This window comes from Phyllostomus discolor, chromosome 6 (assembly GCF_004126475.2).
Source record: "Phyllostomus discolor isolate MPI-MPIP mPhyDis1 chromosome 6, mPhyDis1.pri.v3, whole genome shotgun sequence".
In the NCBI taxonomy this organism is placed as follows: Eukaryota; Metazoa; Chordata; class Mammalia; order Chiroptera; family Phyllostomidae; genus Phyllostomus; species Phyllostomus discolor.
Window position 1 is genome coordinate 26,695,313 of NC_040908.2, and position 14,577 is coordinate 26,709,889.

Genomic DNA, 14,577 nt, shown 5'->3' on the forward strand with positions numbered 1-14,577 from the left:
ACAGCAATGCTAATAAAAACTAGCTGCAGAAATGCAAAAAGCACTGAGCTGTGCAAATGTAAATGACAAGCTTGCCAATCCATTAAAACTAATGGCCTACACTGTCCATGCAGCTCTGGTTGGATTCACATGCAAATTTGTATGCAAAGTGTTCAAGCACTTTGCAGGACATGATATACCATTAATATCAATTCACATATTATTCCAGTGGCAAGATACTTGCATCACATCTTTCCTTTATATGCCCGGGCTTACCTTGGAGTTTGCCATGTTTTCCCAACACTCTTACAAGGCCTATATATTTGCTGGTGTCAAGGACAGCAGATGAATCTAAACGGTCACTAAAAATTAAAGCCACATTTGTATTATGTTGAAAGTCAATTCAACTACAAAAAATAACTGCAATATCCACTTTATCACTTTTCAAAACTCATTGATGGTCTGAATTGTTATTAAATATTTGCCTCTACATTTCAGTTAGGATTTATTTTTGGCATATAACCAAATAACAAGTTCAAATATAATAACATGTAAATTTGCTATTTCAAGTGACAAAAGAAATAAAACTAACATTACATTTAAGTTACATCACTCCATCTTCAAATGACAGGAATGTAAGAATTCTTTTGCTTTGTGGCACTTCAGGTGATTCTAACTTTGTAATGAACACTGAAATACCCAAAGACACATACTTTAATTTGATAAATCTAAAAGGTGGGAAACCAAAGATACCTGAAAAATTGGACGGAAAATTGTTTACACTACAGTACAGAGAGGGGGCTGTTTAACAAATCTTATAAAATAGCTACCATCACCACAGTTGTGATATGCAGTTGTAAAAGTGGAAAAAAAACCTGGCTTTAAAGGAATAGAATGTCTTAAACAAAGACTCTTTGCTGAAAACAAGCCATAATTAATCAGAGTCTCATATTATGCAAAAACACTGATAAAAAAAGCACATTATTTCAAAAATTACATTATGAAAGTAAGTACTGTTCAATCCACACAGCCCATCAAGGACTGCACGTCGGCACGAATGCCAACATGTTTCAGTGCCAGGGTACTCACAATTCCTGTTTCAGGTTCAGTGCATCGTCTGCATTATCGTGTCGACAGCACAGATTTATCAGAGCTGCATAGCCACCGACAGACATGTCTGATTCATATTTTGCTTTCAATTCAAGAGCTTTCTGCATGTTCTAAGTAGAGGATAGAAGTAAAAAATAATAAATATAAAAGAAAATGTAAAATTTGTAGTTTTATGTTCCAACTGTAGAAAAAGTTGAGTACTTATAAAGTAAATGAATTCATGTTATTTACTTCACCTCGCTACTTGATGTTTTCATTCACCTTTTCAAAAACAGGTAAGATATACATGTAGGGTTTTAAAATTTGTTATCTGTGATGCAAAACAGGCCATTATGCCAAATTTGATGTTTTGGCTTTAGTAGTGCATTATAAAAAAAGACTTCCAGATTAAATATGTACCAAGTCACCTCCTACTCACAGTACCATTTCCCTACACAGAACATGTATCATTGCACAGTTCCTCACAGTCTAGTTTACTGTCCTGGTAATGTAAAGAAATAGTCTGGAATTTAACAGTACCATGTTATAGTCTTAAACTCAATTGTATTTGTTCCCTAAAATCACAGGCACACGACCAAATTATATTGCACTACAAACTGAAAAAGTCTAGTGATATGCCACAAATTGCAGACACACACTAAAATAAACACAAAGTACAGCTGTATGACTGCTGAAAAAAAGGCAAGAGACCCTTTATCTCAGAAAGAGCTTTTTTCCAGGAGGAAAATGGAATTTCAATCCCTGCATTAACAACCTACTAATATTTGACTTGCAAATGACTACTGCATGTATCAGTTGCTTGACAATCTAGATATAAGAGACCGGAGCCATGGCTTGAAAGGACATTTGGCATGTATGATAAACCTATCACGGCTGTTTCTATCATTCACTTTGCAGATTATTGTAAACAAACTACGGCAACCCGAAAACATGCCATTCAAGGTGTAGTTGAAATTAGTTAACCTTTCATTTAATTGCATTCCTCACAGGCATGATGTATAATAATCAATTGTAAAAATCATAAATATTGTACTTGGCTTTGCTTACTTTTATCTATAAAGAATTTTTTTACCATAATAGCATATTTGAAATATTGAAACAAATGTTACCTCTTCTGAACAAAGCATTAATATGAGTTGCTTTAGGACATCTCCTATAGGTTGATTTTCAGCTTTTAGTTTTTCAAGTGTAGGCTCCAAATCCAATGATGAAAGCTGCATAGTCCACAGAAATGGAAAGAAAGAGGAAAGAAATTTACTGCAAAAAGAAAATGTATCACTTGCCATTCTTCCCTTTAAACTAACCTTTCCTAATTGTCACAAATGCTACCAAGGACATTAATCTGGGAATCTGTGAATGGACTGTAGGGGATTATGAAACTCCTAAGATTATATGTGATTTTCTTAGACATGTTGATTTTTCTGAGTTGGAGAATACCTTTTACCAACTTCTTAGAGGTATAACTGATGGCAAAGTGTTAGGAACCACTGACTTTATACAGTCAGTCTAGAATTTTCATTAAATGTCATTAACTATAGTATGTAGAATCTACTCAAGATCTTACTTACTTTTCGAGAGTCTGTCTTTTCTCTTTCAACCAACACATTAACATCCTAAAATTGGGATTTAAATTAGAATTAGAAAACACATGGAAATATATATTACCAAATGTCAGAAGCAAATTTTGAACCTCTCGCCTCATTTTACTGCTATTTTTCAATCTTTCCAAAATTTTCCAGAAATTCTGTTCATACTTTATTAACCACTAAAACAAATGTTTTAAATGTATTCTCCGATACATGAACAGTATTTACCAATAATCAATAAAAAAGTCTTGTTAAAATCACTGTCATTTAAATAAACTTTTTTTGGACTAAGCATCATATTTAAATAAAATTTTAACATGATTTTAAATATTATTTAAGCATTATTTTAAAAAGTTGATTGCTAGTTCTCACACACCTTAATTAATTCAGGAACATGGTAGCTATCCAGTAGATTACGAATGCCTCTGTAGAGATTTTCAGGAATTTTTACATTCTGTGGTAAGGAAAGGGAGGAAAAAAAAAAAACCCTCAGTTTTAGACAAGCAAACTGAAATTTGTCTAACAGAAATTATCTCCGACATAATTTAAGTCTCCAACTCGTGTATGTCATTGAGAAGTGGTCTGGTTGTACTTAAAAGCAGCAATTTCAAATCTAATAGATACATGTCAGGCAGGACAGGCATTATATAGCAAAAAATGAAATGGTACCATCTCCTTCAGCTGATGGAAGTATTGTCTCAAACGCTCCTCCTTGGCCTGTACCTCTGAGTCACTCATGCTGTCAATCAAGTTATAAAGAAAATAGCCAACAGCTTCTGTGGAAAAAAACAAGAGAAAGCATTCCACTAAAATTACTGAGACTGTCATGTTATCAAGATTAATTTATAAGAAATCATTTTGGTGTGAGATGTCACCCTGATGAGAGGCTCTGAAATGGCAACAATGATCACTGAGGCATAGAGATTATGTGGTTTGGGAGCACATATCTAACTGGTGAGTGAAGGGAATATTAATTATTTTCAGACCGAGTGACAGCTTTTCAGTACTGAATCTTACTTCAATTTATTTTTCAGACCACTCTGTGACAGAAGTGGTCCTGCCCAAAGGCCTCACCCCTTTCCTGTCCAAATCACAGTGCTGAGAATAAATACATGCCTGTGCACATTTCTACACTAACTTTTTATGGGCAATATTTAGGGAAACATATAAAATTAGAAAGGATGGTTAAATGTTGTGCGTAGAAAGTTAAATGATTTTAATAAGCAGATACAGTAATGCTGTGGAGAGCTGCCTATTAGCCAATGTAAAACCAAGATTAACAAAGATGTTTTATAACAGCAGTAATTTTTCTATGCATTCAAGCACAAAACGTATAGGGCCATGTGTTAATACCTACTATAGAAAATCTGAACTTTCAAGAAAGGTACCTTATAGAAAACCATATATTCAAGTCCTCATTAAATAAAAAAATGAAAATGATTAAATGTCGAACAATGTAATAGTTTACATTTAAGTGGAAAAAATCTACAAGACCTCTTTACTACTTTTACTTCATATGTTTAAAATTAACACCTGCAAAACATTAAAATCACATAAACAGTAAGGATTACTGATTTTTAAGGCTATGTTCATAGGTGCTATAAGAAGCATTTCCTCAATTTCTAAAAAGAAAAAGCCTTCCAAAACTGTCTTTTAAGAAAATAATTATGATAAAAACCAAACACCTCATAGATCTCAAAATGTTGTGGTTATCAACATAAAGACTGATAACCAAATGTTTTCAAATTTCACTTTCAAAAAGAGACTGTTTACTGCTGTAATCTTTCCAGCCCATCATTACACAGAAGAATGAATTTGTGGATAAGTTACAATCATCGAAATTGAAACGCTACCCGCCGGTCCCGGAGGCTCCTGGCAATAACGTCTGTCCTTGTACAACAGTTCCGTTATCTGGAAAGACAGAAAATTCGTGCATTGCAGCAAGAGAGGCAAACAAGAACAAACACAATCTGAAATTGAATTCTTGAAATAATAAAGCTTCTCCCCAATAAGGTATTATTCTATATCACAGTAATTTAACACCACCCCCACCTGCCAAGGAGATTGTTTTGTTTTTAAATAATAGGTTTGTCTTTTAAAAACAAAACCAAAACAAACCCATGTTGAAGGAAAACTGCAATGTTTTATAAAATGTCACTAAGAAAAACTCTAAACTGATTTGCTTATCTATTGTTTTAAATGAATTTTTATAAATAGGAAAGAGCTTATAAGAATTATCGATGAATATTATTTTTCATGTTGTTTTTGGTCTTGTGGAAACTGGACCAGTTGCCTCCTTTTAAATGAAGTATTACAGAAATAATACAGTAAAATATCCTGGACTACTTATTTATTTTTCAGTTTTTCAACAACCTTTTCCCAGTCGTTTTAATGGCATTAAAACAAAAGAGGCCAAAAGTTCTGTGTTTGTTCTCATGCGTTCATATCAACTGAATGCAGAGACACTGAAAGACAAACACAACACTTACTCAACATTAATTCTGCTGGCCAAGTTTTAATTTAAAAAATCCAACTATGTATTTTATGATAAAAATGATTACAAACTCTGTAGCACTGACTTTTAACTTTTGAACACAATATTCAACTATATATCCTTGGGCCGAAGAAAATAAGAACAAAAAATCTAATTGTTTTCCAAAGCGTTAGAATCATGAACTACATTATGTGTACTCTACTACTAAATTTACTTGTTCTTAAAATAGCACCTGGCACATATTATAAGTGTTAATAACTCAAACTGCAGTTACTACTACTGCTATTTATTTGCTAATATAAAATCTGACAAAATTAACCATATCCCACTTCCCTCCACCATGAAAATCATGCTGTGGTTAAAATTCAAAGGATAGTTGAGGTAGAAACTCTTCAAAAACAAAGCAAAATAATCATTACCTACAAACTGTTTTTTAACCAACACAGACAGGTACAGAACATAGACAATAAATTCTATCAGAAGTTGTAGCCATACATTAAGTCAGTCACATTTCATACCAAATTTAAACAGACATATTTAATGAATAAACCAGTAAAAAATCTTTCTAGTTGAAAAATTATTTCCAAATATAACTATCCCCACCATATATTATAATTGACAACACAGTCTGAATAGCAGAATACTTAAAACAAACTTGGATAACATTTAGATTTTAAAAAATATTTAAATTGGAAATTCCAGTCAATGATGCACATTCTGATTTCATTTAGTTACAAATACGTCCAATGATTCAACATAAGGATAACTGTACTTCCTGTATAAAAGCAGTCAACTTCTTAAAAGACAGCAGTTTCAAACTGGTATGTCATTAATATATACACATATACAAATATATCAGAATGTATATATTTTTAAAATTAACTATTACACCTAATGGTCAAATATCAAGACAATAAGGTTGACAGTTGTCCTTTGGAAAAGTTAAAAACCTATGAAGAATTTAGGACTAAGAAGTCAAGGATTGCTTCAATAATAAATTTCATGCTCTAGGAAAGCAGTTTTAAAATTATCAACTTCAAGATTCTAAACTTACTAGCTTAAAATAATATATCATAAATGTGTACACCTACTATAACATTTGCTCTTAATAGCTTATATATCCATCACCTTGGAATTTGCATTAGTGCTTACCTTGCTCCAAAGATTTATATTCATAGACCTGTAGAGGGCAGCAAAGGATTAATGATAAACTCAGGTTTCAAAACCATTTTAAGTTAAAGTCAACTAGCAATTATTATATGCAGTACATACAGATTAAAGCTGCAAAACAAATAAGTAAATACATGTATCCAAAGCAAGATGAATTTTCAGGAGAAGTTTATTTAAAAAGGCTGGCTCCCACTGACTTTGAACTCTTAAAATAAAGGTTAGTTTGAGCAAAAATCATTAAGAACCATCCCTAAATCTTGGAGAGTTTGATGGAGCAAATTATTTCCATGGTCTCAAAGGTATCTGCCCACAGAATGCTTATTACTTGTAGTGGTAAAGACAGTAACCATAAAATGGAGAAATAAAATGGCAGTAACCATAAAATGGAGATGATCACCATTCATCTGGTGATCAAAATTGACAACACTAACAAGATGTTGATGGATATTGTGTGTTTTTAGATTTAATTCCCCAAGAAAAACAGCATTCCTGGGATATTTCAGCCACAAGGAATCATCATGAGGAACATTCTATAAAATAACTGACTTATATACTCCAAAAATGTTAATGTCATATAAGACAAAGGCTGAAGAACTGTTCTAACTTAGAGAAAATTAAAAAGAAAAAGACAACTAATATTCATCCCTGAACTGGATTCTGTACAGGAGCAGGGAAATATGAGAAAACAACAACAACAACAACACACACACACACACACACACACACACACAAAACTGATGAAACTGAAACATAAACTATATTAGACAAAAATAACCAACGTTAAATTTCCTGAATGTGCCAACTGTGCTGTGGCTGTGTAACAGAATAACCTTGTTCTGCAGAATTGTATACTGACATGCTTATGGATAAAGGGTCATGTCATGATGTATGCAACCTAAGCCCAAACGGTTCTGAAAAAATAAATTTTATATATCTGTATGTATGTACGTACAGACATATGGAGGGAATGAATAGCACTAATGTGGCAAAATGCTAAAGTTAGCAAATGGAGTATGCAATGTTCAATATAATTCTTGTTAACTATGTAAACTTGAAATTATTTCCAAAGAAAACAAAAGGAACAGCTCATCCAAATTTTGCCTGTTCAAATGAAAATCCATTTACAAAACAGGATAACCAATTAACACTGGTCTCATACTACTTCTAAGCTTTGTAAACTTAATGTCTATATACTTTTTTATTTATATAATTCAAATATATAATCTATTTAAGACTGTTTTAATAGTAATTTTACAATGTAAATATAATTTATATATTCATTATAATTACATATTATATACAGTGTAAAGAATACCCAGAAAATATTTAAACTTGAGGTTGGGCAGTTTTGGGTGGACTGCGTTCTGGTACAGTGAGTGAGTAGGGCACTTAGTTATACTTTAGAAACATGTTCAGAATGAACTGATACACACAACTTGAATGGATTTCGGGGGCATTATGCTAAATGAAAAAGGACAATCTTAAAACATACTTTATGAATCCATTTACTTAACCACTGCAAAATAACAAACTATAGAAACGGGGAACAAATTAATGGTTGCCATGGGTTAGAGATGGTGGGGCAGAGGGAGAGGAATGACCACAGTGAGTGAGTGCCGGGGGTATTTGTGGTGATGGAATAGTTCTGGATCTTCACTGCAGTGATGGTGACACGAATCTGCCCGTGATAAAACATGAGAACTGTCCACGAATTCTGATTGCACTACTGTCAGATTCCTGGTTCTGACGATGTGCTGCAGTTACGTAAGGAATGCAGTTACGTAAGGAATATGTAAGGACAACTCCAGACTGCAGCAGGAAACCACCTCTCACTGAATCCAAGAGAGTTTTAATTTTCATCTCACCTGTCCACTGATCACAAAGCAAGCCTCCTCTGACTACCTGACATTTTCCTAGGCCAAATAAAACCAAGATTTTTTCCCACACAGTAAACATAAGAAGAGTGAGAACTCAAGATACGAAGATAAAACACTGTGCAGTTTAGAGTAAGATACAGTAAAAATCTGAAGTGATAAAAAATTAGGCATCATTTTTGGTTAGGTTAGGAAGAGCCTTAATTCCAAGGACTCTTAATCTGTAGCTGCCTATCACATCTAAGGAATGGTGGGGGTGGGGGGAGTAAAAACAGCAGTTTTCGAGTACATGAGAGGCCAATGTCCAGAAGTGCACAATATTAAGTGGCAAGACTTGCTGTTTTTCACCTTTTCTGTATCACGTACTCCTTTGGGAATTTGATGAATTCTTCTTCTCGATTACTGTTAATTTTGTCATGTGTGATAATACTATAGTGGTTATTTTTATTTAAAATAAATTCTGAGATGTACATTAAAGTATATGGGTGGAATGATGAGAGGTCTATCATTTAAACAGTCCAGGAAAAAAGGGAGGGGCAGGAGTGGGTTGCAAAAGGAATACATGAAACAACTTTGCCAAAATCCTAACTGTTGAAGCTGGATTGATTGGGACTTGGGAGTTTCACTTTTGCAAATGCTTGAAAACTCTTAAGAGAATAAAAAAATAAACACATACCAGCTCTGGTCTAAATTTTGCATCTCTATTCCAACTCTCGACATCAGTAAGCTGGGCTTCCTTTTTAAGAAAAGCTACTTTAATCATCTCTTTGATCAAAATATTTACTCCATAGAGAATAAAAATATTGCTAAGATATTAAACTGTCCTAAAACCAGGCACGAAGTAGCTAGGAAAGGCACAGAGATTAACTTCCAAAACTGTACGGCTATCTAAACAACTGGAGGTGACTGAAAGCACTACCTTGCAGGTGCAGCTTTATGACAAGTGGGACAAATTAAAAAAAAAAAAAGCACACACAGAATCTTTTAAAACTAAGCTTTAAAACAGAAAAAAAAAAAAAAGGTGGTTAACATTCCCTTACTGCATGTTCACTCCCTAATCAGCTGCAACCTGGCTTCCAGCCACAAACCTGCACCGAAAGCACTCTGGCTAAAGTGACCGCCCATCTACACTCGGAAGCTCACCTCGCACCCCTTGGTCCTCTCTGTCCACATTTTGAGATGTGCTGCTGTTGATCATTATCTGCTAGTTTCCCAGTGATGCTACTCAATCTCTTTCAGCAATGCTCTTTCCCTAGCTGCTCCTTAAAGGTGGCCTTCTGTACTAGGTCCCAAGTGCACAGTTTTGTTATTTTTAAGGCAATACTGCATGCAGGTATTTCAAGTTCTTGTTTCACAGAAGAGGAAACAGACTTAGAAAACCTAATTGTCTTCACCTTAAGGCCCACAGGCTCCTCAAAAGATCCCACAAATTGCTGATTATCTCTTCATGGTGTCCTGCTCCCTCATCTCTTACCTGCACCCCTTTCTCCACCCTTCAAATACCCAGTCTCAGTTGTCTCAATTGTGCAAACTTCCAATGGCTTGAAGCCATGACTCAAGGCTCAAAGCTAGTAACTTAGAATAAGATCACTTATGAAGAGAGCCTCATGCTACCATTTTGGCTTTATTTCTTGCCACTATTCCACGGTTTCCTGGGCTACCATTTACCAATCAACCTTCAGGTCCCAGATGCACTGTTCTCTTGCAGACTTTGCCTGGAACGCCCTTCCTTCCCGGCAGACAAACAAACCCTCACTCATCCCTCAGTACTCAGCTCAGCACCATCTCTGCACATCTTGAACTGAGAGATTCTCTTCTTCTCTCGACACTCATGATTATCCAGACTAGTATGCAGTTGATTTCTTACTCTCTGGTCTCCAACCACGAACAACGAGAGGGCAAGAAGTTTCCTCCTCATCCTTGAAATACGTATCACACAGTCCCAGCCCACAGCACTAACTAAAGAGTTAATATTTTCTGAGCACTCACAAATTCGTGAAGTACTTCTCTTCCCCCTGTAAAACTGTCACAAAGGAACATCACTGGTGGCCTAAGAAGAAAACCTTAATAGCTGGCATTTAATTTGGTGACGTCAATAGGACCGGCAACAGAAACTTGGTTTTTCCCAACGTGTGAAGAGCTGCACCACTCCGGCAGTGCAGACTCCCGCTGCACTGGGTCAGAGATCTCTCCTCAGACCACAGAACGCTTTCTCCGCGCACCGCAAGCACTTCAATGGCTCCACGGAAATCCTGAAACGCTTCTCTTCTTGATGTGTTACACTCCCTGTCAAGCTGTGAACTAGCTTCAGTGACACTGTGTCTCTTAGAAGTGACTCAGTATTTCTGGTGGTGGAGTTTTCAGTAAAATATATAAAGGACACTATCTTATTTCTCATTTGAACTTCGTTCAGCTAGTATTACTGTTGGAAGGAAAGAAAGTCTTATTCATACTAAATATCTTCTTGCCCTGGATTTGACATAAGAATTTACTGACTTTATCAGTTAGAGCTAAAGGCCCTTTAAAATATACTCTCAAAATAGCCTTTTAAAAACAATGTAAAGAAAAAGTTCCCTAATAATCTTGAATAATCTCACCTTATCTAAGCAGTACTGATGTTAAACAGTTTTCTAGAGGTTATTTTGCCTACATATGTTAGACAATTTATAAAGTGGAATTAGGAAGACATTACACCTGCTTGGTAATCAGTGACAATTTCCTGAGCTTATCGACTTACAGAAATACTAACTTGTCACTTAAATACTACTTTCAAAAGATATGAAAGAAACATTGTTGGTTTTTAAAATATATATATACTTTATCGATTATGCTATTAGAGTTGTCCCAGTTTTTCCCCTTTGCCACCCTCCAGCTGGTACCCCCATTCCCTCCAGCAGTCCTCCCTAGTTCACGTCCATGGGTCATGTATGTAAGTTCTTTGGGTGCTCCATTTCCTATACTGTTCTTAACACCCTCCTGTCTATTCTGTAGCTACCAATTTGTGCTTCTTAATCCCTGCACATTTTCCCCCATTCTCCCCTCTCCCCCTCCCAACTGGTAACTCTCCAAATGATTTTCTTATCTATGGTTTGGTTCTGTTCTGCTTATTTGCTTGGTTTGCTCTTTAGATTCAACTGTTGATAGCTGTGAATTTATTGCCATTTTAATGTTCACAGTTTTAATCTTTTTTTCTTATACTTGGTAATGATGACCTGGTGAACTCTTTTAGTTTTACCTTGTCTGGGATGTACTTCATCAGCTCTTCAATTCTAAATGACAGCTTTGCTGGACAGAGTGATCTAGGTTGAAGGTCCTTGCTCTTCATCACTGTGCATACTTCTTCCTAGTCCCCTCTAGCTTGCTAAGTTCCTTTTGAGAAATCAGCTGACAGTCTTACGGGAACTCCTTTGCTGTTTTTAAGATATCCTCATCTTTAACCTTTGTTATTTTAATTATGACGTGTCTTGGTGTGGTCCTCTTTGGGTTCAACTTGTTTGGGACTTTCTGTGCTTCCTGGACTTGTATGTTTATTTCCTTCACCAAATTAGGGAAGTTTTCTTTCATTATTTTTTTCAAGTAAGGTTTCAATTTCTTGCTCTTCTTCTACTCCTTCTGGCACCCCTATGATTCAGATGTTGGTATGTTTGAAGATGTCCCAGAGGCTCCTTAGCCCATCCTTGTCTTTCAAATTCTTTTTTCTTCTCGATGTTCTGATTGAATGCTTTTTTTCTTCCTTCTGTTCCCAATTGTTAATTTGATTCTCCGCTTCACCCCCTCCACTGTTGGCTCCCTGTAGATTTTTCTTAATTTCTCTTAAGGTAACCTTCATTCTACCTGGGTCTTTTTTATGCTGTTGAAGTACCCAAGAATTCTTGGACATCCTGATAACCACTATTTTGAACTGTGCATCTGATAGGTTGCTTATCTTCATTTCATTTAGTTCTTTTTCTGAAGTTTTGTTCTGTTCTTTCTTCTTTCACTTGGGTCATATTTCTTTGTCTCCTCGTTTTGGCAGCCTCCCTTGTTTCTGCATATTAGGTAGAGCTACTTTGACCCCTCTCTTGGTAGTATGGCCCGCTGTCAAAAAGCGTACCTGTCAGTTGAATGGGGCAGAGCTGTGGGCAGGGCAACCCATGTCACCTGTTCTGTGGCTCTGTGTGGGGGAGGGTTCAGAGAGGGGACAATGCTACACTGCCTGGCCTCTGGAGTTTTGCCCAGGAGGAATTCTGGCATTTTCCCTGATGCCAGTCACTTCACTTTCTCCCCATATGCCACTGGAGCCCTTCCAGCTCAGCTGTTGCCCTGGTCCTGAATCCCAGAGGAAGTGAGTCAGCGTAAGTGCTAAGTCTGTTGCAGGGCCTGTAAGCGGAGTTTCCTGTGAATGCCGCAGTTTCTTCTGCTGCCCCAACCCCCACTGGTTTTTACAGTCAGAAGTTATGGGGACTTAACTCCCTGGTGCTGGAACCCTGGGCTGGGTGGTCTGGTCTAGAGCTGGGATCCCTCCCAATTTTTATCTACTGCACGGGGGTGTGGGGCAACCCGTTCCATGTCTCCGTGCCTCTCTGCACCACTCCACTTCCACGCAACTCCACCTCTCCTGCCCATCTAGATGAATGTGGCCTCCTTAAATCCTTGGTGGTTGGATTTCCATACAGCTCGACTTTCTGATGTATCTGGGTAGTACCTGTTTTATAGTCTAGTTATAATTTTTTTTCTGTAGTTGTGACAGGAGGCAAGGCATATTTACGTAAGCCTCCATCTTGACCAGAAGAACATTTGTTGGTTTTTCAAAAATATTTTAGGATAGCATAAAAATTAATCTTGGCTAAAACAGGTTATAGACTACATGCCAGGAACTACTGTCTCATACACCTCGGATCTACCACTAGGTGGCAGAATATACTAAATGTAACTAAGTATTCCAAAAATTGCATTCCAATATTGAAATTAATACCCAAGTTTCCCTTAGATTAGCTCCTGTGACTATAATATTTCATTTAATATTCTAAAACTCCTAACATTTCTGACAACTATGAATAATTACTTTTGGTAAGGAGTAACTAAATCAACCTCCTACACAATAACCCTTACAGCAGTTGCAGAAAATTAATTTGGCTTGGGATGTCATTAAATACTCAGTTTTCTCCTATCCACTTGGCCAATTCCAAAGGTACTAGAGTTATAACAGCACCCTGAGAAGCACACGATAGGTGACTATTTCAATAGCTGTACTGAGTGTACTAACAAAAGAATGTTAAAATATGTATTACTTGATTCAACATCAGATGAAACAGAGGCTACATTAACGCCAAGATAATGGATTATAATGACATGGATTATGTTTTGTATTTTTGGTAGTTTTGGGGGAGAGAGGAAAAGAAAGAAATCACCACCAGTAACAAATGCTTTGAATTATGCACATATTTTTATGGATAATGGCAAATTACCACAGCCTGACATTTTTCTAAGTCTACAATTTAAAAAAGTCATCAGTATAATCTAGTTTTGGAACCTACAGACTTAAAATACTTTTTGGAACAGACTAGTTAAAGCTGATTTTTACAGGGCAGAGTACCAGAGGAGAGAGCTTAACAAAGGGAGCTCGGGGAGCTTCAGAGAGTTGCCCTCGGTCTCCAACCGACCACTGGGAAGCACGCGTGATTGAGAAAACACGCTGAGGCCGAGGAAACTACCTGAGATCTTTTCAGAGGGTCTGAAAAAGACAATTCCTAGAACACTCCCACAGAGATAGGAACAGTTCACATTCCCAACAATTTCCAAATACCTGGCAGCTGGCAGGTAGAGAACTCACCCTCAATATCAGGGCCAAACTAATTTAATGTGGTTGGTAACAACCACACAATAAAGGCTGTTCCAGTCCTGCCTAGCACAGCCTTAAAGCAAACACTAAAAAAACCGTTCCAAGTAAATTATCTCGAGACTGTCTCAGAACAAAGTTCAAAAATATTTAAAGAAATACCAAAAAAAAATTCAGATCCACCAGCATAAAATCCATACCTGGCATCCAAACAGAAATTACAAAGAAACAGAAACGTATGACACATAATGAGGAAAAAAATGAACTATAAACAGACCCAGAAACGATGCGGATGATGGAATTAGTAAACAAGGACATCAAAATATCTATTATTAATATCTTCAAATAGTTGAGAAGGAAGAAAAAAGCATGAGCATATGAAGGAGACATAGAAGATATTTCCAAAAATCCAAGTTGAATTTCTATAAATGAAAAATATATGCCTGAAATTAAAATACATTCCAAATGCAGCTCTGTCTCAGCCAAGCCTTCACATCATACAAGTTAGTCTACCTTCTTCAAATAAAGGCCAAGTTCCTTTACGCT

The 14,577-nt window shown here is 36.2% G+C and overlaps 1 protein-coding gene across 2 annotated transcripts in view; it reads right to left on the minus strand.

Annotated features, from left to right (window-relative positions):
• The window catches only part of LRPPRC (leucine rich pentatricopeptide repeat containing), a 104,439-nt gene that overhangs the window by 56,715 nt on the left and 33,147 nt on the right, over window positions 1-14,577 (minus strand). Inside the window, exons 15-22 of one of the 2 annotated variants that reach the window (XM_036027912.1) lie at window positions 6,322-6,349; window positions 4,529-4,586; window positions 3,345-3,451; window positions 3,052-3,129; window positions 2,658-2,702; window positions 2,199-2,312; window positions 1,069-1,199; window positions 256-341 (exon numbers count right to left, since the gene is read on the minus strand). In XM_036027912.1, the coding sequence (XP_035883805.1) occupies window positions 256-341; window positions 1,069-1,199; window positions 2,199-2,312; window positions 2,658-2,702; window positions 3,052-3,129; window positions 3,345-3,451; window positions 4,529-4,586; window positions 6,322-6,349 (647 nt within the window). The remainder of the gene's footprint in view (window positions 1-255; window positions 342-1,068; window positions 1,200-2,198; window positions 2,313-2,657; window positions 2,703-3,051; window positions 3,130-3,344; window positions 3,452-4,528; window positions 4,587-6,321; window positions 6,350-14,577) is intronic. The other variant, XM_036027913.1, reaches the window with a different exon arrangement.